This window comes from Taeniopygia guttata, chromosome 1A (assembly GCF_048771995.1).
Source record: "Taeniopygia guttata chromosome 1A, bTaeGut7.mat, whole genome shotgun sequence".
In the NCBI taxonomy this organism is placed as follows: Eukaryota; Metazoa; Chordata; class Aves; order Passeriformes; family Estrildidae; genus Taeniopygia; species Taeniopygia guttata.
The window spans coordinates 11,833,413-11,860,569 of record NC_133025.1 but is presented as its reverse complement, the minus strand read 5'-3'; the positions used below and the strand labels follow the sequence as shown (position 1 = coordinate 11,860,569).

At 37.0% G+C, this 27,157-nt stretch overlaps 1 protein-coding gene and 1 long non-coding RNA gene across 7 annotated transcripts in view; both read left to right on the top strand.

The window, feature by feature from the left end:
* PHTF2 (putative homeodomain transcription factor 2) overlaps positions 1 to 27,157 on the top strand; it is a 64,265-nt gene that overhangs the window by 10,557 nt on the left and 26,551 nt on the right. For 5 of the 6 annotated variants that reach the window (XM_030291515.4, XM_030291476.4, XM_072919324.1 and 2 more), the window contains 5 exons: positions 4,172 to 4,248; positions 15,731 to 15,787; positions 16,171 to 16,182; positions 19,244 to 19,313; positions 22,807 to 22,965. In XM_030291515.4, the coding sequence (XP_030147375.3) occupies positions 4,204 to 4,248; positions 15,731 to 15,787; positions 16,171 to 16,182; positions 19,244 to 19,313; positions 22,807 to 22,965 (343 nt within the window). In that variant the 5' untranslated portion in view covers positions 4,172 to 4,203. The remainder of the gene's footprint in view (positions 1 to 4,171; positions 4,249 to 15,730; positions 15,788 to 16,170; positions 16,183 to 19,243; positions 19,314 to 22,806; positions 22,966 to 27,157) is intronic. The other variant, XM_030291505.4, reaches the window with a different exon arrangement.
* LOC140680766 (uncharacterized) lies at positions 22,972 to 27,094 on the top strand. Its single transcript, XR_012052153.1, has 2 exons — positions 22,972 to 25,058; positions 25,090 to 27,094. It is a non-coding gene; the product is annotated as an uncharacterized lncRNA (long non-coding RNA).

Genomic DNA, 27,157 nt, shown 5'->3' with positions numbered 1-27,157 from the left:
GGTGTATTGTGTAATATGATTATGCCCTGAACAGGGAAATAGCTAAGAAACCCCACCTTTGAATAGAGATCACCAAAACCAGGTATTGACCTTGAAGAAAGTAATGAATTCTTGATTAAAAGATATTGCTAGTTATTCATAGCATTAACTGTGGGTTTGATGGAAATGTAACGAAAGCTCTGTTGACTGTTACCGAGAGATTGTGATCAACCTTTTATATTTGGATGCTCTGTCTAGTCTCTGAAGCTGGAAGTATTTTTTGTGTTGCTCTGAAGTCTTCAGCTAGTTAAGATTAACTTAATCTTGCTGTAGTTATTCTGCACAGGATGTTGTACAACTGAGTGCTAAAGCTGGCCCCTGTCCTAGATGCAGGTGTTTGACAGAGAACATGGAACAGAAGGCTGAGTCCAGAGAGGATGAGGGGAGAACCAGGCAGAAGAACAGGCACTGCTCTGTCTGCTTGTGTTTGTCTGTCAGCTGTTTTCATGTGTTCACTTTTACCCAGTTGATACTGGTGTGCTTTAGAGCCAGGCTTTTACAGGCTGACCTCAGGATCAATGCCAGTTGGAAACATGAGTGACTAAGTTGTAATGAATTTGCAGAGTTCTGAAATTTCTAAAATGCTTAGTCTCTCTAGCCTAAGGTGTTCAGTGAGCTGTGGGCAGATAGTCAGAACCATGGCTGCAGCTGAAGTGCCTTGAGTTGTTTCCATCCATCCCTCATCCAGATAAGCTAGCTTCAGGCTGAGTCTGTTAAACTCATAATGTCTCATCTCACCTCATTAAGCCCCCCAAAACCTAAAGACAAGCTAAAAAACAAACCACAGACAAATCCCAGCTACTGCAAGCAGAAACACTGCGCAGAAATAATTAAATAAACCTTTTTACCTTTCATTACTGTGCTGTCTCAGAAATGGTTGTGTAGCTCTTGAAGAAAGCATGTGATATTTCCTAGTAGAGGTATTTTTACTTAGCACACCAAACTCTGTTTTGAGACATCCATCCCATGATTTTGGCATATTTACTTTTGTAAGCATAATCTTTGCATTTGTTTATGCAAATATATATGCAAATAAGCTTTAAATGTCACAAAAATAGATTCTATGGAGGATTTAATGCAGAGAGTTTCTTAAAAATATGAAAACCATGGATAATCTAAATAACAGGTTTGTTGATAGAAATCAAATAAAGCTACTACTTTATATTTGGTTTATAGTTTTGTGAGGTAATTGTTTCTTGAGGCAAAGGATTTTTGAGTGAATTGAAAAGCTACTGCAAACAAAGGTTACTGCTTTTAAAATGGCTGATCCATTTTTAGCCATATTCGATACAGTTTGAAGTCTTGAATTCATGAGTTAATCTTTGGTTTCCTGAAAAATAATTGACCTTGGAGAAAGATATCAAGTTAATATAGCTGTTGAGGGAAAGGTTTCTGCCCAGGTTCAGGGTTTTAACTGCTGATAATGAGGTGTTCCAACCTTTTTCTTATCCTGTGATTAGGCTGGTAGGAAGCAGGGTGTATTGTATTTGAGAGGGGTGTTATTTAAGAGAAATGAGAAGAAGTTAAAGGTCCTCCAAGATGAGGTCATAAAAGCAGGGAAGGTGAGGGTGTAAATGTGATCAGTATCTGTGTGCCCCCCTTCCTGCACTGGCACCTCTGCAGCAGTGAGCTGCTGTCACTGTGACTGTGTGATGTAGGTGGTGTGTGTGAAGGCCATGTGTCTGTGGGAAAGGGTTTTATGTCGCTTTTGAGTCCAATGGAGCAAAGCTTTTTAAAGTCAAGTTTAATTGAAGAAGTTTTCCAATAAGAAAGCAAGTCCTGTTGAAAGCTTTGTATGGGTGAGAAAGAAAGGTGACCAGTCTATGTGATATGTCAGGTTATAGCGATCTCTCTTGGACTCCTTCCTTTATGTGATAGTGTTTTTATATTTATCGTGCAAATGGATTCTTAATAATTGATAGTTGCTCTTAGAAAAACAGACTGTGATCAGAAACAATCACAGATATTGACAGTCATGGCTGCCAGCTTTAACTGTCGTGTTGTGACTTACATGATATTTTCAACAGTGGAAAAATTGAGGTGTTTGCTTGCTCAGTTGCACCAATTGTCAGTGTTCTGATATTTCTGGAATTTTCAATGACTGTCTAAGCTCTCTTGAGACATTTTTCTCTTAAGTTGTAGGTTTATCTGAAGTCATATAGAAGATATGGGAGTTGCACTGTTAAAAATCTCAAAAATAGGTTCATTTGGGAAACATGAAGATGTTTGGCATTATGTCTCTTAGAAATCCTCAGGCCCTGATATAATATCAATCCATTTATTGAAGGTTTGTACTACTTTGCATATGGTGCATGTCCAAGCTAAGGCAGTATTATTTATATCTTTTAAGTAATGCGTTGTATAAAATAGGAGTATGTCCATGAACAAGTCAGAGGAGAATGAACAAACAAATGTCAGTGCAGAACTGAGTCTTTTGGAGGGTCATTTTTAAAATAAATAGAATCATACTGAGTTGGAAGGGAGCCATAAGGATCATCAAGTCCCTCTCCCTGGCCTTGCACAGGACAATCCCATCTATGTGGCCCTCCATTGGATGCTGTCTTATAGCTTAATGTCTTTGTGTTGTGGTTCCCAAAACTGCCCCAGCCCTCAAGGTGAGGCTGCCCCAGTGCAGAGCAGGACAATCCCCTCCCTTGCCTGGCTGGTGATGCTGTGCCTGATGTCGCCAGGACAGGCTTGACCCTCCTGGCTGCCAGGGCACTGCTGGCTCATGTTCAGCTTTCCATGAACCAGGACCCCAGGTTTTGCAGCTTCTCTCCAGCCTCTTATTCCCAAGTCTTTACACACAACCAGGGTTGTCCCAGGTGCAGAATGTGGCACTTTCCCTTGATGACTTCACATGGTTAATTCCTGCTTTAAAATAAAAACAACCCAAACCCTGAATTTTTTGGTGATAAATGGCGTACAATGAAGTGTCATGAGTTATTCTAATGCTTGGGTCTTTCATAAAGACACTCATTTTAATCTATTTTACAGTTTTGGTTTCCATCCTGTTTGTTGAATGTTGCATTTTTCTTGGACTTTCTTGCCTGTGTAAAAGCTGTAAACAAATGTCTTTAAATCAAGGTGTAGATCCCAAAAATCTTTTACTATAAAAACTCCCTACAGGTTAATAATTCTTGCTTCCTCTTAATGAAGAAGTGTAAGGTGTAATATTATTGTTGATACTGACAACTTAAGTATAATATTTTTACTCAAGATGGATCTTGGAAAATGTTTGATATATAGTTTGGTGTTTGGGGACTCAGTGACTGCCATCCTTATGACATCCTTAACCATGTCCCTGCCATCACTGAGGCCACACCTGGGTTGCTGGGTCCAGTTCTGGGCTTCCTAGTACAAGAGAGACACAGATATACCTGAAGGCTTTTTGTATTTTTCTTTTTTTTTTTTTTTTTTTCTCTTTTAATGAACTCTGACTGATTACAAGAAAGAAGATGGTAAAAATTAGTTTAAAGATACAAATATTTTACATGAGCTGAAAGTTTGGGCTTTGGTGTTTTTTCCATGCTGATTGCTGATTACAGTGGCATCAAAGATTAACTAATGCTATTGCTAATCGTTACCAGTAAAAGAACCATACTATTCTTTCTTGGTTTTCTCTTTTTGACTTAGTTTTGGTCTGCTGTTTTCATGAGGGTGCTAGTTATGATTAGTGAAGTTCTAGCATTGATACTGTTTTCTTCTCCAAGTATATCTAATAGTCTGTATGAATTTTTCTTGCATTTTATAATATAATTATTGCTGGACTTCAGAGTACTGTGTTGGGCTAATAACTATAGGTTACTTAATTTATCAGTTAAAAAAAAAGACTGCATGTAATAAAAAACTTGTGAGATTCCTGTGAGACAATGACAGGTCATTTCTGTGCAGCCTGTGTGTTTTGCTGGGTAGGAGGACAAAACTGGGGTTTTGATGTCCTGTAGCAGCAGATTTGACATTTTTTGTTTGCCTAGGGGAGAAAGCCCAAACTCTTAGCAAAATACAGATGAGGCAATGTTAAAGTAAATAAAGCTGTTCAGAGATTTGCAGGTAACGGGAGTGTTTCTGCATTCCCTGTTTGGCCTTCGTAGGGAAGTGGAAGTAAAGTTCTGTCTCTTTCTGTTAACAGCCTAAAATGACTCTGTGAATTCAGTGGAATAAATGGCGTCCAAAGTAACTGATGCTATAGTTTGGTACCAGAAAAAGGTAAGATTTCTCTTTGTTTTTATGGTGGCCTGTTGTGTTTATGTGTTAATATAATGAGTATAAAGTACTTATGCATTACTTGTTAGCTTTGTATGAGAGTGAGTAGCTTGAAACTTTTCTTTCATAGGTAAATAAGTATTTAGTGACATGAAATAGCTTTTGGTCTGTGTTGAAAACTCCGTACTCCCTTGGTTACCTGTGCTCTGCAAAAAATCAAATTTTGCATTCTCAGTAGAGAGTTAATTAACGTACAGGATGAATGTTGTTTCTATAGCACAGAAAAGAATCCTTGTGTTTAAGTAAAAGGTAAGAATTGAAAAAAAAATTTTCAGTAACAAAAAACTTTTGTAATACATACCCAAAAGAGAGAGTCTTGGTTCTCTGTGGTTTAATAAGTTTCTGTGAATTAGTGTTTTCCTGTCTGTAGCTGTCTTTTGGAGAGGGTACATTTTGTCCTTAAACAAATAATGGCAGCGGTCTTCAAAACAGAAATTCTGGTTAGCTTCTAGCAAAGCAATAGTCACTTTCTAGAAATAATACTGGTCTGCTTTGTTGAGGTCTTTACAACAGTGAATTAAATGTACACTTGAAAGAGCAGAAAAATTAATTTTGCTGACTTAATTTATACAAGTCATTCAATTATGTATTAAAAACTTGAAGATCATTCACAGTTTAATGATGGTTTTATTGTTTGGTTTTTTGCCATTTACTCTGATTTGGAAGATGACTTGTAAAAGATCTTATGTAATGAAATTCAGTGCAGGATCTCATGGAAGAGGAAAGTGATGTTGATTTTACCTGCTTCCACTCATTCTCTCATGCACTTAATTCACTCACTGTGTAGTGGTACCAGAATACTGATATCCAAACACCAAGCTGTGTTTGTATTTGGTCTGGCCAGGATCCCTTTGTGCCGTGCAAGAGATGCTGGATGTCAGATCCTCATCAAGTGTGAGGTTGGTGATGGTGTACTATCCTTTGGACAGATCTTTCATGATATTCAGCTTTACATCTAGATGGTCCTTTGATGCAAGAAAGAGCCTGCAGTCTCTGTAAATCTTAAGTGAAGTTCATGTTTGTTGTCTGGTTGGTTTTGGTTTTTTTTTTTCAAATATATGTCTGTTTTGTGTTGGTCATACAGTAAAAGGAATGGCACATTTGATATTGTCCAACTTTCCACCCTCCTGGTGTTACGAAGGCAGGATGAGTCACTGTGGTGTGATTTTACAGAGGGAAGCCGTTCCTGTCTTCATATAAACCAGCCATTCCTCAATTCTACTTTTCCCAGGACATTGCTCCTTACAGGATTACTTGTTATCAGTAACTATCAGTCATTCTTTTAACCCTTGTTCTGTCGGGTTTTTTTCCAGTGATTTCACATACATTTCCATTTCCTTAATTCATAGTAAAACCAGCATTTCTGTGGTGAATCTCTGCAGGCTTTTACAGAGATGTGCTTGGCCAGGAATTGCACAGTGCCTTTATGGCAAGGAGTTGTGGTGAGGTGGCTTCTGTTACTTTTAGAAGAACTGAGCTGTCTTCAGGGGGGTAAGATCATGTGTAACCATATGTTGGTCTTCTTCCTGATGTGAACAAAATTTAATTGCAGTCCATGTGGACTGGGATCTGCCAAATGAGCAAGTTGTGTTGCTTTAGTATGAGGAAGTGTAAAGTTTTGAGACAGATGGCTATATTGCAGAAAAGTTGCAGATTTTCATGTGAACTAGATTGTAATTACTTAGGTACCACAAATTCAGGGTTCTCCTGGATCTGGCTGGTAACCCCAAAGAGTTTTCTATCTCTATAGTGGGGTGGGTGTGATCTGTTCCTGGGAGTATCTAGTCTCTTTCACCTCTGCCCTTGATTTTGCTTATTTATTTATTTGTTTAAATCTGTTACTGTGGCATAGTATTTTTTACCCATGGATTTGTTGTTTAAACCGAAGATTTTGATTTGGGGAACAGGAAGAGTTGTGCTAGTGTTTAGTTGATACTAGACTTTTTTTTTTTGTCCTTGCTTATGATGTCAAGATACTGAACTTTAAGACCTGTTGTTTGCTTCCAGTTTCATATTTCAATTTCAGTTTTTATTGTAGTTGTCTCACTGGTTAGATTTACTGACTCATTACACCTGTAACTGGAATTGAAAGTGGGGAGGGATCAAAATGTAGCACATTCTGGCAGTAGAAGTTTGTTTCTGGGGCAAGAGAGAACCAGGGTTACAGTCAAACCAGGGTTGCAGTAGTGATCAAATTGATATTACTTACCTCTATGGTGAAGTGAGAAAAATAAACTGTTGTTTTGAGGAGGTGTTTTGAGATTAATAAATTGGTGTATGAATGCCTTGAAAAAGAAAGTTAGCTTCTGGTATTTCTAGTTACACATGACTAAGAAGCATTTGAATAGGTTGGGGCTGTGTAAGAAATACTGAGCAGATAACTTACTCATTGTCTTTCTTAGTTTTCAGGTTTGATGTAGTTTTAAATGTATATATTTGTGTCTCTACTGAGTTTCAAAGGTCTGTTGGTTTCTCAGGAGACATTTTTCTATCTCTTCAATGGAAGGAGTTAAGCACTTGAGCTCTTCCAACCCTACTTAAGGCAAGTTTTGCAAACAGCAAGTTTACTCATGACTCATACTATTGTCTGAAATTGAGCTCCTTACACCAGGATGATTTAGTAATACTCTTAATTGTTTAAAAGGTCAGACCTTTTATTATGTAAACACGTTTTTCTGTTTTGACAATAGATTTACTCTGCTTTTAGTCCACTGGAGCCCCTGATTGCAGTAATCAATCCTGAATTATTTTAAGTTGGGTTGTAAGATTTCAGAGTGGTATTACAGTAGCGTGTTATTTGAGATACAAGGTTGCAAGGACAGAGTTTTAGTGCTTCCAGTGATTGCTTGCATTTCCCAAACAGTACAAATACTTTTTCAAGGCATGAAATCTGCTAGATACAGGTTGACTCTGTAGAAATTAAAAGAAAGGAAACCTCTGCTGTGTTTCTTGATGCACTGGGGAGTACAGTGCTGAGATATATGTGACAAAGGGTTTGTCTTGCTTGTTTTCAGCCCTTGGAGCTGCCCTGCTTCTTGCAATAAAAAGGGAGTGGCAGGAGTGTCTGCATGGCTCTCTGGAAGGGTTCCAGACAGCTACCGAGCTCCTTCTCACACAGATGCACCACTTGGTTAATATCCTTAGGATTATGTGTATGTACCACAATACTGAAATTGCTTCAGCTTGGTAATTGATTATTTTGTGGAGAAAGCCATCGTAGTGTTTCCTGTGAAAAAAATCTGACACCACACATTTATTGAAAACAATTTCAGTATTTGGTGGCATAACTTTTGTATGATACAGTTACTATATATGTACTTGAAGTATTGCCCGAGTAACAGTAACTGATGTTAAAAATAATAAAGTTATGAATAATTTAAAATACTGCTTCTTGTAACTTTTTGCATTAATTTCTTAAAATACTTTGAAGCTTTACAGATAATAATAGAGGGATTTTTTGGTCTGGTTTCCAGTTTGGAGAAGATATGTAAATTTACCTTAACGACTTTCTGATTTTCAGTCCTTACAGAAGCCTGGCTGCCAAAATGGGAAACTCCTTCTCCTGTAATATTACCAACAAATTTGTACAATTATGTTGTTCCTTCTCTTGGGGATGGTTGTAGGGGAAGGCAGAATGAAACTTACTGAATTGAGGCTGAGTTCTGCACCTGATTTCATATAATTTAATTCTGCCAATGCAGCTTTGTGCTGCTTTGGGTGTCCCTTGGGTACAGCTGTTAAAGGGCACAATAAAACAAAAGAGGTGTTTTCTCTCTCATGGCTTTAAAGGGCAAAATTAAAGTTCTAATGGCATTGCTTTAAGATCTTAATATTCAGTGCTTTACAGCTCATCAGTCCAAGATTATACTTGCCTGTTTAGATTCATAGAATGGGCTGGGTTGGAAGGGACCTGAAAATTCATCATTTTCCAACCCCAACATCTTCCACTAGAGCACTTGCACTTGGAGCCCTTGCTAGTGAGGGCCAAGGCAAAAATATCTGAGTACCTCAAACTTCTCCATGTCCCTGGTAACCAGCTCTCCTGTTTCTTTCCATAGAGGGCCCACATTTTTCCTAGCATTCTTTCTGTCATCAACAAACCTGTAGAAGCTTGTTTGTGTTGCCCTTGAGGTCCCTGCCCACGTTTAACTCTATCAGTGCTTTAACTTTCCTAACCTGGTCCCTGTATTAAGTCAATAAAGGAGGAGTTAAATGATAATTATATCCTACCTTGAAATCACCTGATTTCCTTTTTGGCACTGAATACACATGATGCATTATTCACCCTAGCACCAAAGGCAAGTTTTGCCAAATGGACAGGCTGTATGGCTATTTTATGTAAAACTTTGGATGCTGAAACTGCATTGATTTAGAAACATCTGACTTCAAGTGCTGAAACTTGACAAGTGTTGGAGCTGGCATTTGTCAGAGCATGGAGGAAGAAAATGTATGTTCAGATATTTTCCTTCCATGTTTGGTACTCAAGCAGTTGCCTGACGTAGTGGGGATTTACCTTCAGTGCCTTGTTTTGTGAGGCAAAACTGGTTTCTGAATCTGGTGCAAAAGACAACTCCAGCAGGCCTGTAGGCTCCCATGCCTGTATTGCCTTCCCACAGACTTTCATACATTTATTTAGTGAATTTGGTCAGGAAACTCATCCAGCTAAAACTAAGACTGCGAGTCTATAAGGAGATGAGCCTATCTAATGGCAGGGGAATGACAAGATGAAATCCCTCTGTCTTGAGAAGAGTTTTCTGATTCTTAAATTGTTTAATTTGACCTTGGGAAATTATAGCCTAACATTTTCTTCTCTCTTCCTGCATGATCTGATTGATGTTTTAGCCACCCAGACAAGGAAAAGCAAGGGGCAGCAAGGAAAGCATGCTATTGGAAATGGAAATGATCAGGGACATCAGGGCAATGCTGCTCTAAAATGCTAGTTGCAACACCAGTACAGTTGCTGGATTTTCAGAGGTCTTCAGGGAATTATACTGAATAATGAGCCTGTCAGAGTGGTTTTCTTTTCCCAGTTACATCTTGAAGCTGTTTTGTTTTGTGCAGCTACAGTATCATTAAAAAAAAAAAAAAAAGTGTTTCAGAGTTAAATCCTTAACACTTGGAGAGTAGCTGGGTGTTCTTAGCAGTAGTGTAGCCGTGGACCCAGGAAAGGGATTGCTCTTGACCAGCTCACCTCAGGCAGCACCAGGGTGCTGTGTCTAGCTTTGGTTATTTCTGTACTCTCATTTAGTTTAACCTGCAAACCTGGTTTCTAGCTGTTCCTCTGCATATAGTTTTTATGTTTAATTGTGTGATGAAAAGAGATGTTTTGTGGTTTTCGTAGATATCTTAAAATTTGTAAACCATTACTCAGGACAATAAATAAGTATAGCTGGCAGATCTTAAGAAGAATTAATCTGTAAAGAATAATTCAGAAAAAAGCATGAGTATGTAGTTGATAAATGTTTAATTAGCTATTACTGGACTCTGAAAGGGATGGAATCTCTAAAGTAAACCTTAGTAAAATTATTGTTCAGTGAATGGCTGTAAATACAGTGCTGTTGCAATTATTGGTAGAATTTAAGTCGGTCATTAGTTGGCAATTCAAATAGTTAATAATAAATAACTCTTAAAGTTAAAAACTAAAGTTTTGAATTGATTGCTTAATTTTACTCTACATAGCTGGTTTCAGCTCTCCCTCTGGCACCAAACAGGAAGAAGGGAGAGGTATTGGGATATCTTTAAATCAGAAGTAAAAATTCAGCAGTTATAAATTCAAAGCTCTTTACCTTAGGATACATAACCTTAATCCCTTCACTGTCCTCCTCCATTTGACTAAAAGTTACTGAACTCTTTGCTGTTAACAGTGTACAGCTGTCATATAGTGATTTCTGTCTATGGTTTATCAGCTAAGTTTGTCTTAGTTTAGCTTGTCCAGTCCATGTATCCACCATAAACAAAATTGAAAAAAAGCCTACCACTCTTGAAAATGAAAAATATCCAGAAAAGACCCCATTCCAGGAGAAGAAATCTACTCCAACAGAGATAATTATACTCCTGAGCTACTAGAACATTGCCTTTTATGCAATGGGGATCAGTGCATGTAAGAAATAAACTGGAGTTTAAAATAACTTGTAATAATCCTGTTCTAAGTTTTGAGAAGATATGAGACATTGTAAAAATTAATAATATTGCCGATATAGAAATTGCTTATATATGGATATTTTAATGCTAAAATTGATATAGGAAATCATACAATTTTTTAAATTATGTTGGACTGTAGAAGTTAATAAAGCATATTAGCTAATATTTTAGCACTAAATATTTTAATAAGGTGTCAGGCAGTCTAAGGAAGTAACTTTATTATTTATTTACTGAACTCCAGATCTTACATGTTTTGGATTTGTAATACTTTTGTGATATGGCTTGTAAAAGTGTTTAGAGCTTTTAAAGAGCAAAGTTTAGCACACAAGTTTCATTATTGATAAACATTAAAGTTTTAAGATCCAAGCGGAAATACTATGTATTCTTAGGATTATAATCTTTGCTAGTCTGCATGGTCATAAATTATAAATACCTCTTGAAATATTGATCAATTCCATTAGAATCAGAAGGGCCTTGCAAGTATTGGGCTACAGGTTGATAGCATCACTACATTAGCTTAAAGTGAATATCAGTGTCATTCACAAAGCTCAAATTCAATCTTGATGCACACATGGCTTGTTAGGAGAAAGGCACTGGGAAGAAACATTGAGCAGTGCTGAAGCCCTTTCCACTGTGCTTTGAACTAAATATTGCTGTGGTTTCAATAGCTTAACTATTTACTTAAGCTAATTGCTATTGCTGTTATACATCTGAACTGTACAGGTGCCAAATTTCACATGTATGAAGAAATTTGATCAAAATCTTCCTGATGTATTTGATTGGGAAAGAATAAGTGCAGTTATTTTAGATAATTGCAAGAGATGCACATATCTCTTAAACAGAAAATTTTGAGGAGTCTGCACTTAAAAAGGATCTCAAATTTATTTAATCTTTCAGTAAAGAGCTAGCCTTATTGAGTTTGCCAAACGTGTAATTGTAATTTCCTATACCAAGTCACATACAAGTTAGATTTTTTTAAAAATGATTACTTGTGATAAAAAATTTTTTTAAGAAAACCTTTTTGAAAGTTTATTATACTCTGTTAATTTAGGATGTTAAACACCTGTTTCTCTGTTGTGAAGGAGTGGCTGCAGTTTCCAGTTGCATTTAAGTGTTTATATTCTGAAAATTTTTATAGTTGCTTGAAGAATGGTTACTGATTCTGTGAATGCATAAATGAACAGAATCCCTTTTATCTTCTTTACTTGGTATTCATTGAGGTGTGGGATCTTCAGAATTTTAGAGTAGCTGAGTTGGATAGACTGGATAAAATCTTGGCATTGAGGAGACCTGGGATGCATGATTTAAACTTTGTATAAAATTACATCTACTACTTTATCTACTTCAGCTACAGGTAGGTTATACCACAGTTTTTAATATCTGTAATGTTTTACTGACAAGTTTCCTATAACAAGGTTGTGTTGATGCTTGGTGATGGAAGTTACATTTCAAAATGAGACAATAGGCTTGTTATCTGACCTTTTTTTAATTTATTTTCTGCTAGTCGTAACAAAAAATGCCATAGAATATGAGTTTGGACTAGGTATTTAATAAATTAGATTAATTAATTTCTTTGTGAAATCAGTTTAAGACTGGGATATTGTGTTTTATAGTTTTGTTTAAGAGAAGTTTATTGTCAGTTGTAGGATGGGTTGAAAGTGTCAGTGATGAGCTGTTACACAGAGAGTCTTGTGCTAAGTCTTGAAGAGATTTTAGAAGCATTTCTTGCAGCTGTGTACTTAAAAATGGGACTGTTTTTTTGACTCCTGTGTTTTGTACTTTCAGTTTTCTCCCAAGGATGGTACAGAATTTGCAGCTGTGAGGGATAGGAATCCAGGCACAGTGGGTGGGTAGTAAATGGGTACTGGAGTTGGTCAGGGCATTCCTGTTGGCAGAATACCTCCAGCCCAGGGAGCCTGAACGCCTGGCTTGGGAGGAGCCCTGGGACAGCTGCATATTTAGGGAGACCTTGCTTTGGTCAAGTTTTGTATATATTATTATTATTATTATTATTATTATTTGAAATTATTCCAACCTGATCTTATCTCTGGAAGGTTATTCCTTCCTTTTACTTGCCTTTAAAGCTTAATTTCTTTGGTGCTAGGCTTCTTTTCCATGTCCTGCAGGTATGTACAGTTGTAAGGAAATACCTGAACAGCCAAGAGCCTATATTTGTTTTAGATTTACATTAGATTTAGCATAAAACAGAATTCAAATGCAAATACTTGTAAATCCAAACTCTTTGAAGCTGGAATTTGCTGGTGCACTCAATAATTTAAAACTAGGAAGGTTTGCTGGTATTAACTTACCTTCTTCAATTCATTCACAAATGATGTTGATTTTAATTCGTACACATGTCTAGCATCTCTGGCAATCATTATACATTATAATTTAGCTTGCTGTAAGTGAAAAGATACCTTTCAATGAATTCTCCAAGATACATTTCACAAACTCTAAATCTGCTTTCCTGACATAAAGGTGAGAAAATAAAATTAACACCTGTGTTTTTTACTTGCCTTGTTTGAGTAACACTAGTTCTTCCTATTTTTGTTTATTGTGGGAAATAAAGTGTGCCAGTATCCAGTATTCTACTTTATAATGTTGCCTTTGTTTTCATGTATTTTCATGTGATACGTTTGGAAGAGAAGTGTAGAGGGATGCTTATGCAGATGGTGAGAAGGGAGGTTGAGTATCAGGTTGGAATTTGATGTGCTGAGTGGCACACACACCTGCTTAAACTTTGTTAAACACAAAGAGGTGATACGAAGTAGATTAAAAAAGAAACCCCAAACAAAAACCATGTGAGAGACTGTAACAGTACTTGCTGTCTGTAATTCTCTCTTCCACTCCTTTCAGTTTGCACCAGCATGCCTTGCTGAATAGTCCTGTGCTCAGATGTCAATAACTAAGGTTGATCAGAGGTAATTGGACAGATCCACTTCGCCAGTAAAACAGCTGTAAAGGACCCTGTCCTTTAAAGTAGTTCTGGCTCTCATTTTACCTCCTGATGGAAGAATTGCTTTACAGGGCAGTGTTAAAAGGGAAGTGTGAATAGCAAAATCCATGCTTCTTGTCTTTTTGTGGAGATGGCAGCTGCTGCCTAAAGAGAGAAAATAGATATTTGTAGGAAAATAGAATTAAGATTTTAAATCAGTCTACTTCCTTGTGTCAGATATCTTCTGGGGTCTGTTTCCTGGAATTCCTTTACCAAATGGTCTGTTATTTTTCTAAAAGAAGAAGACTGTTTTAATGACTTTCAACTCTATACTAGTTTCAGCTATGAATGGAATTATAAATGGAGTTTGCTTTGCAGCTTTATTGGCACAAAGGCTTCCTTCCACGTTTGCTTGTTGCATAACAGAGAGGGACACAGGCTTGTATTCCCCCTTCTGTCCTTGTAGGAAGAAATTTTTTTGGAAGTGGGGAGGGGAGGACACAACGGTTTGCAGAACAAATATTTCACTCAGGGCTGCTCTTAGCAAATTAAATGAAAACCAGAAAGGCCTAAAATTTCATTTGAAATTATTTTAGAGGAAAAGCTGGAACAATTAGCTATAAATGTCTGGGTGGAGTGGTTATTCAATATATTGACTTTTTACTTGCTGGCTGTTATCCAGGTGGGGTTAGCTGTTAAACTTCCTTTGGTTTAATTATTTTAATTGTAGTGAGTGCTTAATTTGGCCCATTACTCTGCCTGACTGCTTGTTATTTTCCACAGTTTCTTTTTTTTTTTTCCCAAATGCGAGGTGTAAAGTATTTATTATTATCAAAAAGCCAGTAGATTGCTTCTTTTGCAAAGTTTTAATGTAGCAAACTATTGAAATTGTTGAGCTCCTATGAATGGGGAATATTATTTCAATTTGGAAAGAGTAATTCAGTTTGCTGTTCTCACTTTCAATCTTCGATTTGCTTTGGAATTTACTACTCTAAATAAGACTTTTTTAATGGGATTTTTTTCCACTAATTGGTCAGGTTTAGAGACGCAGAAGATGCCTTTGGATTTCTTTGTTTATGTAGGTGGTTTTGTGTGTTGGTTTCTCTTAGTATATTTTTGCATTTATGATGGATCCTTGGTTAAAAGATTATTTTTAATTAAGAATTACTTTTTCTTTATTTCTTTTATAACATCTAAATTAATGGTGAAGGCTGAAATACTGAAAGAAAAATGAGACTAATGTTTTCTGGTACAAGGTGTGTGCACTTGTGCTTGAGTCTCTTTGCTGTAGTTGTGAACTGGAAGGAGGAGTGACACTTGCAGTAAGATTGAATTTATGCAGGTTTGCAGAGATGATGGGAGTTGTTCCTCTCTCCTCTCTGTTGGGTGTCTGACTGAGCTGCTTGTCACCTGCAGGCTCGAAAATAATCTTTGGGTCTCAGGAACTGCATCTGTCTCTCTCTTGTGACCTAAAAGTGATCTTACACTTAACTGCTCAGAGTTTGTGATCTGAATCAATCCCCAGATACACAAGATTTAGGTATCTAGGTAAACAGCTGGGTGGCAAGGCTTTAAAATTGCTATAGTGAAAGAGATTATTACTAATTATTACCTAGAAAAACTGTTTGTGTAGAATTCAAAGCAATCTGATGATCTCTGATAGCTTCTTACAAGACCTGGATATGTTGTCCTGTATATTGACTTGTTCTTGTCACCATCTTAATGCACCATCTTAAATCCTGAAGTTTCAGGTTGCCCTTCCTGTAAATGTCTGACAGTCAATGGGGAAAAGTGCTGTTTCTTCATATTCTTTGGGTTCCCCCTGGGCTACAAGCTGGTGGATTACCAGCCTGACCATATATCTGGCTGCTGTGCACTGTTAAGAGATAAAGCTAAAACCATCTGGCTTTAAAAGTGGGTGGAGTGGAGTAGGAATTATAGATGGTTTAAAAAAAATAAACTGAGGGTATGGGTTCAACTAGATGTACATATTTCTTTTGAAGTTATCTGAAAGACCATGTCAGTGTAGCTGCCATGGTTCTGCTCTCTGTCATACAGAGGCTGCAGTCCTGACCTGGGGTGGGAGGGAGCGTGATCTTCCCAGTGCTCAGGCTTGCACAAGTCCTGGGATGAGGCTGGGGCTGTGTGTGGCTCGGCTCTCCCCTCTGTCACACTCTGTCACTCAGTTCAATTACAGATCAGCTTGATCCTGTCCAGCCAAGATAAAAATTTATTTGTAAACTCCCCAAGGAAATAACTTGCTGGCTTCATGCTTCTCTTGTTGAAAGTTGATTTGACTTTGTTTGATCAATATCTTTTGAATCCTAATGTAGATTTTTTTCTTTTTAGATTGGAGCATATGATCAACAAATATGGGAAAAATCAGTAGAGCAAAGAGAAATAAAGGTAATAATGCAGCATTTAATTTTTTTTTTTGGATGGGTGTGTATGCCGAAGTAATCTACATTGTATGTGGTGGTATTTAATACTGGTAAAGTAAAACTAGACTTCTGGAGTGTAACCAAATGTAACCAGTGTACTATGCTCTATTTATTTTACATAATTAATAACTCTGCACCATCTAGTGTGATGCATCTTTCTGTATCTCAGTACTTTTTTTTCTTTCATTATTATAAGACGGGGGTAACTTGTGTTTATACCTCTGTCTTTCACTTTTCTTTGTGATGAATTCTAATGTCAGTTATCTGAGCTCTCTTTGCTTTCAGTTAGTTACCTTATACCTGCAGTTTACTTTCCCTCCTTTATGATGCTGTCATTGTTTTGTACAGTTTATTAGACTGGTAAGTACCTCAGGCTTTGTTTCTCTGAACAAGCAGTTTAACAGTGTTCTGTGCATTTTGGTTTAACTAACAGTACCATCAGTGTCTGCCACATTGCTAAATTGCTTTGGAGATAAAGGAATCAATCCTGTAGGTACTAGTTCTATGGGTCGTATATGAAATACCCATGATGTTTTTTAGTTAATATTTTCTTGCAATTAACCTTTTTTTTTTCCCTCCAACTGCATGGAGGTACTGTGCTATTTCTGCATGAGTTTCGAGGTGTTGCTATTACTTGACATCAGTAAAATGTACATTGCTTCAGTTTTCTCAGGGATGGGTTTTTTCATCCTCAGTACTTGAACAAAACTGTATGTGGGGGCTTGCTTGCCTTCTGTGGGAGCTGTTATTGACCTGATACACATAGTTTTTGAACAGAAATTTTGTACATTAAGTTGGACCTCATGGTGTTTCAGCAGCACAGCTGAGCCTGGGGTTGCCTGAAGGGTCCTTGCCATGGTCATGGAACCCCATCACAGCTATGAGAGGAGTTAATTAATTAACTGCTGCATAATAGCATGTTATTCAGATAGTTACTGCAAATACTGCCCTGTGCTGACAGCAAACAGCATCTTGTTTGGTTCAGGAGTCCAATAGCTAACAAATTACTGCTGGTGTCTGAGTTTGGGTTGACTGAATGAAGTGCAATTTGGGTAACACTGAGACATGTGACTAAATTCAGGTATTGCACATTAGTGCTTTAATCTCAAAGATTCTACAGTGCTTTGACATTATAAATTTATATATTATACATTATAAATTTATATATTATGTAATGATTTATAAATTAAATTCACTAAAAATCTGAAAAATTAATATATTTTAGTAGAAAATGCATTTATCTTACTACAAATTTATGATTTAGTCATAACTGTAATAGGCTCTATTAAGATTAATTTTTAAATTTGTGTAAAAGAGTTTTTACAATAATAACAATTATTTTTAAATATTCTTATTTAAACTTTCTTTTGCTAATGCATACCTGAAAAGTGTTTGGTGCTGAATAGAAATCATATGAACTAACTGGATTGGTCTGAACATTATAAAACACTAAAATTTTTTTTTTTTTTAATAACTGTAGTCTGAAATTGCTGTTTTCCACGAATTTTAGAGATTTGTGATGCATTAAGAAGTGTAGAAATTGCATCTGAATAAGAGGAATGCTTCTACTGTGTGTGGCAAATAGTTCAGGAGCCAACTCAGTGAAGTCTATGGACTTCACTTCAAAGTACTGTTTGACCAATTGAATTTTGAAAGAGTCACCATTTCTTTTCCTCTGAAGGCCACATCAAGTTGTACTCTTGACTTAGTTTTTTCACAGTTCTTTCTTTAACATGAAAACATAATTTAAGCCACAGTGGTAAATTTTTCCTAAGATTGAGCACGTGTTTCTAGGAGATTATTTCTTCCAAGAGGCACATCTTTATTTAGACTTTCAAGAGAGATCTTGTGGTCCATAAGCACTAATACATTTGAAAATTGTTATATCATTCAGCATTTTCTTTTTAAGCTTCAGCTTTCTTTATGAAATAGAGTGGCTCACTTATGCAAGATTCACAAGAATCTGTAGCTGATTCTAGAATTACAGTAATTTCCAATTCTAATTATGGGCTTCCTTTCTTATTCCACAGAAAATTACTGCAGTTTTAGGACTGCAGTTCTCTAAAAATCTTGCATTATAAGGTCTTTGTAGTGCTTGCATTTAAAATACAACTGGTTGTCTCTGTCATCTTCAGAGAACATTGTCCTATTCATGTTCCAGTTGTGTATTAATTTTTTTTTTGTTTTGTTTCAAGTAAACTTATTTTTCTAATAGGCACATTAGGTAATGAGTACATATCTAGCTTGTTTCAGTTTGGTTTTTTTATCTTATCTTTATTTCTGCATGGAAAAGAAATCCAGTTTAATTTAGATGTGAGAAATATTTTGAGCTGAATTCAACTGAACATTTTCCTTGATATTATTCTTACAAAGATTAACACTACCAGATTTCACTGATCTGTCTATCATTGACAATTTCATTTATATGCTTTCATTTATACTTAATGTTTACATTTTAGTAGTGTTTTTACACATGGATGAGCCATGGCAATGGTAGAAATGTACAGTTTACCAATTTAAATGCTTTTTGAATGAGATCAGTTAAATGACTTTCATAATAATTTCACGGTATTCTAAATATTTTTTGAAATATTTTATTTTACTGTGTATGAATTGTATGCTGTGATTTCCTTAATGTCTATTATGACCGAGAATCTAAGCTAAGGGGAGCAGAATAAACTCACAGCTGTCTTTGAGGCTTGAGAGTACAGCATCACATTTTAGCATTAAAAACAAGCTTGAAAGCTTTACCAGCGAGTTTGATTCTTCTGTGATGGAAGCTGCTGCTTCTAAAAGAAAAAATAAGCTTGCTTTTCTTCCTGCAGCATTCCTATTGTGTGGGATTTTCCCCTTCCTTTTAATTGGCTAATCTATATTCAGTACTGAGGAAGAATTCAATACTTTTCTAGAATTTGGATTTCTGAGAGCGAGGTTGCTGATTAGTAGCTTCTGCATTGCAATGTGATTTGCTATCTGGGTTTGGAATTAAGGAGTTGCAGTGTAAGTGTTTTGTGAAGTTGAGTTAGACATCTAAGTAGAAAAGAGATTCAAGAATGTAATTTGTTGCAAAAATTCTGAAAAGCTAATAGACATATATTACTAATTCTTGCAAGTGTGTGCATACATTGTCTGCATAATGCAAAGCCATGAGTGCTCAGTGCCTGTTTGAAAAATAGCCTGGTGGGTCAGTAATTGTTGGGTTTTATATAGATTGTAAAGTGTGTAAAAGGCATCCATTGTGCATTGTTATTTGGAATGCTTAATTTATAGTACTTTAAATCTATGGATTTGACATGTGTGCCTGAATTTTCAGTAGCAGTATAGGTTAAATGGAATTACTGAGCACATAGATAAAAATTTTTGTCTTTTGTAATGTCTGTCATCTGCATGAAAATATTTTGATAGTATACATCTATTGCAGGGTTTGAGAAACAAACCAAAGAAAACAGGACATGTGAAACCAGACCTCATAGATGTTGATCTTGTAAGAGGTAGGTCCTGAGCTATAAAAAGCTGTATTTCTCAATATTAAAATAACTGCCATCCTTTGTCTTATAATAAAAGTAGATTAGTAGGTTTAAATTAACCCCAAATGAAACAAAGCACAGCCAACCCTACATAACTCTTCCCTAAAGCAGATGGATAGAAAATATTGTTAAATAATGATATCAAGATTAAATTGAAAGGTTAAGAATTTAAATTTTGTTGTATAGATTTGGATTTTGAAAAAAAAAAAGAAACTTTTGCATTGTCTTGTTTAAAAGTCTCCTACTGCCATGCATTTAGACTTCTTTTAAGTCTTCTGATGTCTGGAGGGAATGTTATGTTGAAGTTTCTGGAGGGTAAAAATGTATAGGCCTTGATTTTTTCTTGCCTGTTTTAAATAACAAAATGGCAGTGGAAGGTCAGATGATATGAGACTTTTAGAAAAGTTTAGTCTTAATTTATTCTTATCTGTATGTACTTTTCCTTATGCCTCGTGAAGGCTAGGGAAAACATTATTTATTGTTTTTATCCATGAGCCCAGCAGCCAGCACAATCTTCTGCATCCATCGCGGGAAGCCAGGTGGTGAACGTTGGGCACCCCACACCCAGACTTGGCCTCCAGAAGCCTCCTCGTCCCCTCTGTCCCTGGGGCTTTGTCCCCTCTGTCCCTGGGGCTTTGTCCCCTCTGTCCCTGGGGCTTTGTCCCCTCTGTCCCTGGGGCTTTGTCCCCTCTGTCCCTGGGGCTTCGTCCCCTCTGTCCCTGGGGCCTCCCTGACGGGAGCTCTGCCTTGCCAGGGCTCGGTGGCTGTGCCACGCTCGCTGGGGCTGCTGGCACCATGGCCATGCCACGGCCACACAGTTCCCCCCAGCTCTGGCATTGACAGCCCGTACTGGCACTCAGCCCTATGTCCCAGCCCCGTGTCCCAGCCCCGTGTCCTTGGACACAGAGCAGATGGCCCTGGCCCAGGAGTGTTCAGGGAGTTTAGGGAGAAGAGAGTCCATGATGCTGTTGAGGCAGGATGGGAATGAGGAGATTCCGAGTCAGAAGGCTGAGAGAGTGAAACTCTGATTTATTTCAAAATGTTTTGCTCTTTTACAGAGCTTCATCTAGGCCAATTCCATTGGTCCTGAAGTGAAACCAACCTGCCCCATTGGTGTACACTGTATGATGCATAGTGATAGAACTTAACTATAAACAATGTGAACAAGAGATACAAAAAACCTTATACACATTCTTTTCTAACAGATTCCCAGGCTTCTTCCTGGTTAGAAACTTTGTTTCTCTCTCTGACTGAATCTGAGACCTACAAGTCCAGGCTGTGCTGAGCAGCCCTGTGGCATGGCCACACAAACAGTGCTCTGGCAGTGGCTGTTTGTGTGACCAGTCCTCTTTATCCCCTTACCCTTCAATTTCACAGCACTCGTTCCTTCCTAAACTGCCCAAACCCTTTCTTTCTCCCACCCCTGGATTCTTCCCTAAATGCCCTGTAAGTGCTGTGCCATCTGAGCTCCTTTTCCCTGTGTCCTGCAGTGAGTCCCACTCCTCAGGCAGCGTCACTTTTCCTCTGGAGGGTGACTTGGAGAGCCGCTCCCAGCAGTGCATGGTGAGGGTTCACACCTCACCATGGACTGTGGGGCCATGGCTCTTCTGGGACAGCCCTGGGCAGGGGCTGGTCATGGTGCACATTCCATGGTTTGGATTCCCACCTGCTTTTCTGCCTCTCTCCTGCTCTGGCCTCATGGAGATGGGCCTGAGCTGAGCTGATGGTTCCATGTCGATTTCCTCTTGGGGTTCTGTAGGTCAGGGTGACCCCAAGAGATCGTAAAGAGTCTTTACTTCCCTAGCCCGACACAGCCAAAGAAGGAGCCTGGAATGCTTCTGATTGTGCTTTTCAAGGTTGTTTATTTCTTCTTATCTAAATATTCTTTCTCTGACCTTCCGAGCTCTTGCTAGCAAGGAGGCCATAGCATTCTGACCTCAAGCCTTGGGTGGCTCCCTTATATACTCAAAACTACGTGTCTGTGTTTACAATTTCTTCGCCAATTCCCATCACCTGTGTTAGACTGTGAATCTCTACCTTAAACCAAAAGAAAAGTGCCACCATCACACCAAGACATGGAGGACAAGACGAAGGAGAAGGAGGCTAGGACCCACCCAAATTCCTCCATCTTGTACCCCCTTAAACCCCATTCTAAAAATCCCAAAATTCTACTTTTCCACTCTGTGTTAGTTCAAATATCACACTACTGAAACCCTTGTGACTTGTAATTCCTCATACAAAATTGACAGCTTTTTCCACAGGCTAAAATTGAAGCCACAGATGTTTTTGACTTCTGATACCAGGGTTTCCGAGACCCCTGCCAGGGTATCAAGACAGCCAGGGCAGGCAGAGGGATGTCCTGGACTCTGACAGTTCCAGTGGTGGGTCTCTGAGGAGAACCCTGGAAGGACCCTGCAAAGTATTAATTGGGCTCCTCCTCCCTTTTCTCTTTGATCTGCTCTGTGGTTGTGCAGATCGCTGTTCTCACATAACCTAACAGTTTAATTTTTTTTAAAATGGGAATGTGAGAGAAAGAAACAAAATGAAATAAAATTTGAACTTACAAGAAACTAAGAAACAGTGTTAGACCTTTTCAGTGCAATGATATACATGAATAGCCTTTAAATGACTGCATGCATGTCTAAGTTGGCATTAAAGTAGTTTCAGAGCTGGCACTTTTTTACTTTTCAGCATGGAGCTCACTACTGCCAGTGCTGCTTGTAAATGAGATGGGGATGGTGTAGCAGCATGCAGTAGTTATCCTTTCAGTCAATAACTTTGCATAATTTAAGTCACATCCCCATTAAGTAAATTTTACATAGTTTTCTGGCTGAGAAGAAAATATATAGAGAGCTATGGGGGAGAAAGGACATTTGAATAGGAGAGATAAAAAATGGTATATAAAGAGACACAAAGACTGGTTCTTTGGGTGGCTTCCCTGCTCCTGGGGCTCATCCTCAGCTGGACAGATTCACTTCAGTGCTTCCCAACCTCATTTAGTTTTCCTCAATGACATGGATGGTGCAATTTACAAATGTTGGTACTTTAGATCCCTTTTCTGTGTTGGGAAAGAACTCTGCTGTGCCTTCACAGGCATGTAGAGTTTTCATGAGACTTACTGCTTCATATAAAGTTTCTGATACCTGTATGAAACAGAAAAAATTTTAATAATTCATTTTAGAATAATTTTGACATGACAATGTATTGTTATTCAAACATTCTGAAATACAGGTATTTGTAGAAGTTCCTGATAGTGTCAGTCAAGAGGGCATCAACAATTTATGCCATGTTTGGATTGAGGCAATATTATTTAAAGGAGCAGTTATTAAATACAATTATTTGAATAAATCTAGCACTTCCACCATTTCACTGTCTTAACTAGTCTGCTATTGAACAACTGAGGTTTCTATTAGCCATAATGATGAAAAAATTATTATTTTTTTCTTTTTTTTTAAAGGATCTGCTTTTGCTAAAGCAAAACCTGAAAGTCCTTGGACATCTTTGACCCGCAAAGGAATCGTGAGAGTTGTTTTCTTTCCGTTCTTCTACAGGTGGTGGCTGCAAGTGACATCAAGGGTCATTTTTTTCTGGCTGCTTGTTCTTTACCTTCTCCAAGGTAGAGTTGGATTACAGCATCAGCTTCAACTGAATGCCTTATTTTAACCATATGGAAGCTGCAGTGTGCTGCTTGGTTCACTTCATATTGTTAAGGTCTTCTACAGTTTTTTCAGAAAATATTGGAATAACATAGTCCCAAGTATCTCTTGTTTAACATTTTTTTTACATATATAAAGGATGCATAATGCAAAATGTAACAATCTCCTCACAGGTTTTCTTCTGCATTTGGCACACATTAGTTCATCACGTCTGAATACAATCCAAGTTTTCAGGACTATTAATTCACTTCAGGACAACTGTTAACAAACAGAAGTCAGTTCACAGCTTTTGAGATATTTGGTATTGAGTTCTAGCAATCTGACTTTGTGAGTCTCTTAATTATATGTGATACATAAGAGGAAAATCAGAAAGGGAAGAATGTAATGGAGTGAGTCAGTATCTATCAGTATAAAAGTCACCAAAAGAATAAGTGTTTCAGAAGTTTATACAACAGATACGGAACAGAAGGTTAATGAAAGTTGGGAGCAATATAAGTACCCTGAGAAGCTAAATGACTAATGAATTTTCCACTGAAATCCAATTAACATGCAATATTACTTTTTCAAATTCACCATCTGTCGTCTCAGTTGTGAATCATTGTATCATTTGGAAATTTTAATTAGAACAATATATGGAGTTAAAAAAAAAAGGCAGTACCTCTTGTGTGATGTTATTAGCAGATATGAAATTAATCTCACCATACCAGTGCCCCAAGACCTGCAGTACTTACAAATACTCAAGTGGCCTTCTATCTAAAGTTTTTCTTATCCCCATTTCTGAGATAGATTCCTAATTTGTCTGTGCTATGGTAAGAGATCTCATAGTGTTAATAATTTTAATCTTGTTTATAGTAATATAGGTAGTAAAATACATAAGTTGTGGTTGGGTTGTTACCATGTTCATGGGTGTCTTATTCTGAGAAACACCATTGCAGTAATTTTTTTATGTTCCTATTTGTAAATTTATTTAAAAGAAAATATACTCACACTTAATTTGTGGCATGTTTGTAAGACCCTACAAGTAGAAAAATAGTGAGACAATGCAGATTTTGAATGCAAGCAAGTTTTTAGGACACTAATTACAGAGCTTTCTTACAGCCCTTTTTCCTGTCAGATTTCTTAGGGTCTCTGGTTTACAAAGCTGTGGATGGAATGCATCATTTCCCTAATCCACGTGGTCTGTAATGTGACAAAGTATTTCTGTGGTTGTGAGTTAACAAATAGCAGGAAATAATGAATAGTATTCCATATTACACTATAATCCAACTATTTGAAATGCTTGATATTAAAACTATGCAGAATTAGCTGCAGACTTTATTACAGTTTTTGAAATAAATTAAAATACTTAAATATGTAAGTGAAATTAAATGGACATATTTACTTATTGGGAACTATTCAAAACAACCCCCCTAAGCACTTATATAGAAGTTTTGCTTTTATTTTACTCAGAAAGTCTGCTTAGTTATTAATTTTGTACAGGATTGGTAAGGCAACACCAAAATATGGAGAATCCATGATGGAAACTTAAAAATAAAGCACCTCAAATTCCAGTGGCCATATTTCTACCCAGAATCTCAATATTGTAGTTTGGACATTCTGTCATCATGACAGATTCTCACTGACATTGCTGTAAAATGGCCTGACTATATTTCATTTATATGTGTTCATAATTAAATAATTTACCTGAAGCTTTTTCTATAGATTTATAAATTGCATTGCTTAGAGTTACTGCTTTAATATTTATTCTCTTTACAAGCGTACTTGCTAGCATTTATGTAAATCTACAGAAAAAAACTTTTCCTTGGCTGTAGATTTAAACTCTAGGTTTTATTTGCATTGGTTTCCTTTAGTGTAAAGTGTGATAAGAGAACTGCAGAGAAGTGTTTTATACTCAAGGTCACAGAACAGGCCAGTGACTTAAGATAGAAGTAAAACCTTTTTCTTCTTCTTCCTTATCTATCAAGTATATAGTAATACCTCATTTTTAACTTAAAACCTTTTTATATTCTAAGGAGAAAATGAAGTGCAAAATTATTTATTGTGCATTTCTTAAGTATAAAGCAATAAATTTAATAGTGATGTAGTGTTTGTTTTGTTTTGGTGGTGAGATATATAAATATATATGTATGCATTTTTAAATTTGGTATTAAAAATATTTCCAAAGTTTAAATGCTTTAAAAAGAAATGCTTGTTGGCCTTTGAAATGTAATGTTGCTTTCTCTGAGGCAGGTTTTTGTTCAATGTGATACTATTTCATTTGTGTCTGTTTTACAAAATAAGTCACTGTGTTTTAGAAAAATGGAGGTGGAAATACTATAAATACAAAAAGAAATAATTAAAAGTTCTGTAAGAAATCCTGTTCCAACCAATTCTGCCTAGCTGTCAGTAGGAGCAAATCTTGGATAATCTGAACTACAAGGTATTGTCACACTGTGCAGAAATAAATTCTTGGATTTCCCTCCTATCATACTTTAAAAAGATCAGATTGATAATATTTTTCTAAATCTGTCATGGTAGGAATGTGCAATCTGCAGATTTTTCTCTTCTGAAAAATGATTTCTTCTAGACAGCTCTGCTTTACTTAATGTTTTTTAAGTAGCAGTAGAGAATTTTAAAGTTATTTTGTGTACGTCTACTCCTACAAAACATTTCATGTGGAGGTACGTGTTTATCCAAATCGTATGATAGGAGCCAAAATCAGCTCCTTCTTTACATTTTATACCTCATGAAGCTAATTGTATGTGTGAGGAACTTAGATAAGCTCATTTAGAAAGAGATAACATTATCTTTTGCTATCTATACCTATTTTATTGATTTTTAATAAGTTGGATTTCTCATTGATGCATGTGGTCTTTGAGAACCCTTATACAGCAAAAATGTAGTTCACTTATAGTAATAAAGGATACTCCCATGCAAAAGTTTTGTGCTTTAATTTAGGAAAAATAGGAGAAGTTAGAAATAGTTTTTTTCCACAATCAGAAATAATTCCATTGTTTTGTATGTTCATCATGTTTCTAATACTGGTTACCTTGCTAAAGATTAGTTAATGAAAAATGCATCAAAACTCTTTTTTGTGCAGAACATCACATCCAGGTCTCTGCTCTGTTAGGTGTTGCTTCATGGGATTTATTTTAGATGTTTGAATGTGGCACATAGCTTTGTATGTGGCTGCATTTTTGCAGTCAATTTCAGTAGAGAACTGGTGACAGCTGTTGAACTTGTATTTTTTGTGCTAGAAATAGGTCTAAATTACGGGAGTTTTCACTTCTCAGTACACAAACAAAACCAAGTTCTCATGGGATGTGCAGATGTTAGGCACAGAGAATTATTTTCCTGTTATGCTTCTGAATTGTTTTTTGGAGTTTCTGTGGTTACTTTTTTTTTTTTTTTTTTTGGTAGCTTCTCTCAGCTGAGTTATACATCACTGCTCTTCAAGCCAGAGCAACAAGGACATAGAGCAAGCAGAGAGGAGAGGGGTTGCCTTTTCCCCCTGCTTCATGCCTGGTGGATGTGTTCAGGTTGACCTGGAGGCTGTAAAGATATTTCTGAGTGTTTGGACTCTGGGAGCAGGAGCCTGGTTGTTTGCTGTATATGGAAAGTGGTTATAGGGTTATAAAACAAACAGCTAGCCATGGAATTGGAAGCTGGTCCTTTTTCCAACCACAAGTGCTAGATGGAGCCCTGGTCACTTCAGCTGGATTACCCCATAGTTTACATGGTTTGTCTTTTGATCTTTCCTCACTGCTAAAAAATATGCACACAAGTATATATAGAACATTTATAGGGTTGTACTTATGCATGGGAGCCCTTCCATATTGGCAATTTTGTCCCTTGGCTGGGACATGGAGTTTAAAATGCATTCTGCTGTGTAAGGAGTTTCTAGTCTCAAGTCTCACCAAATTCACTGGATTGTGCTTTGTCATAACACATGATACAGAATTAAAATTATTTGGGCTGTTTTAAGGATGGTATTTACTTTTTGGTTTTGTCTCCTACTGATGTTTCACCATAGTTGAAGTGGTTCCATGACAGATACAGCTTTCCAAATGGTTTTCCTCTCTTATTTCATTCTGCCACCTTTTTTTGAGCAATGCCTATAATATCACAAGTGTGAAAGAAAAGATGGGTACTAAGACAATAGTCAACTGTTTA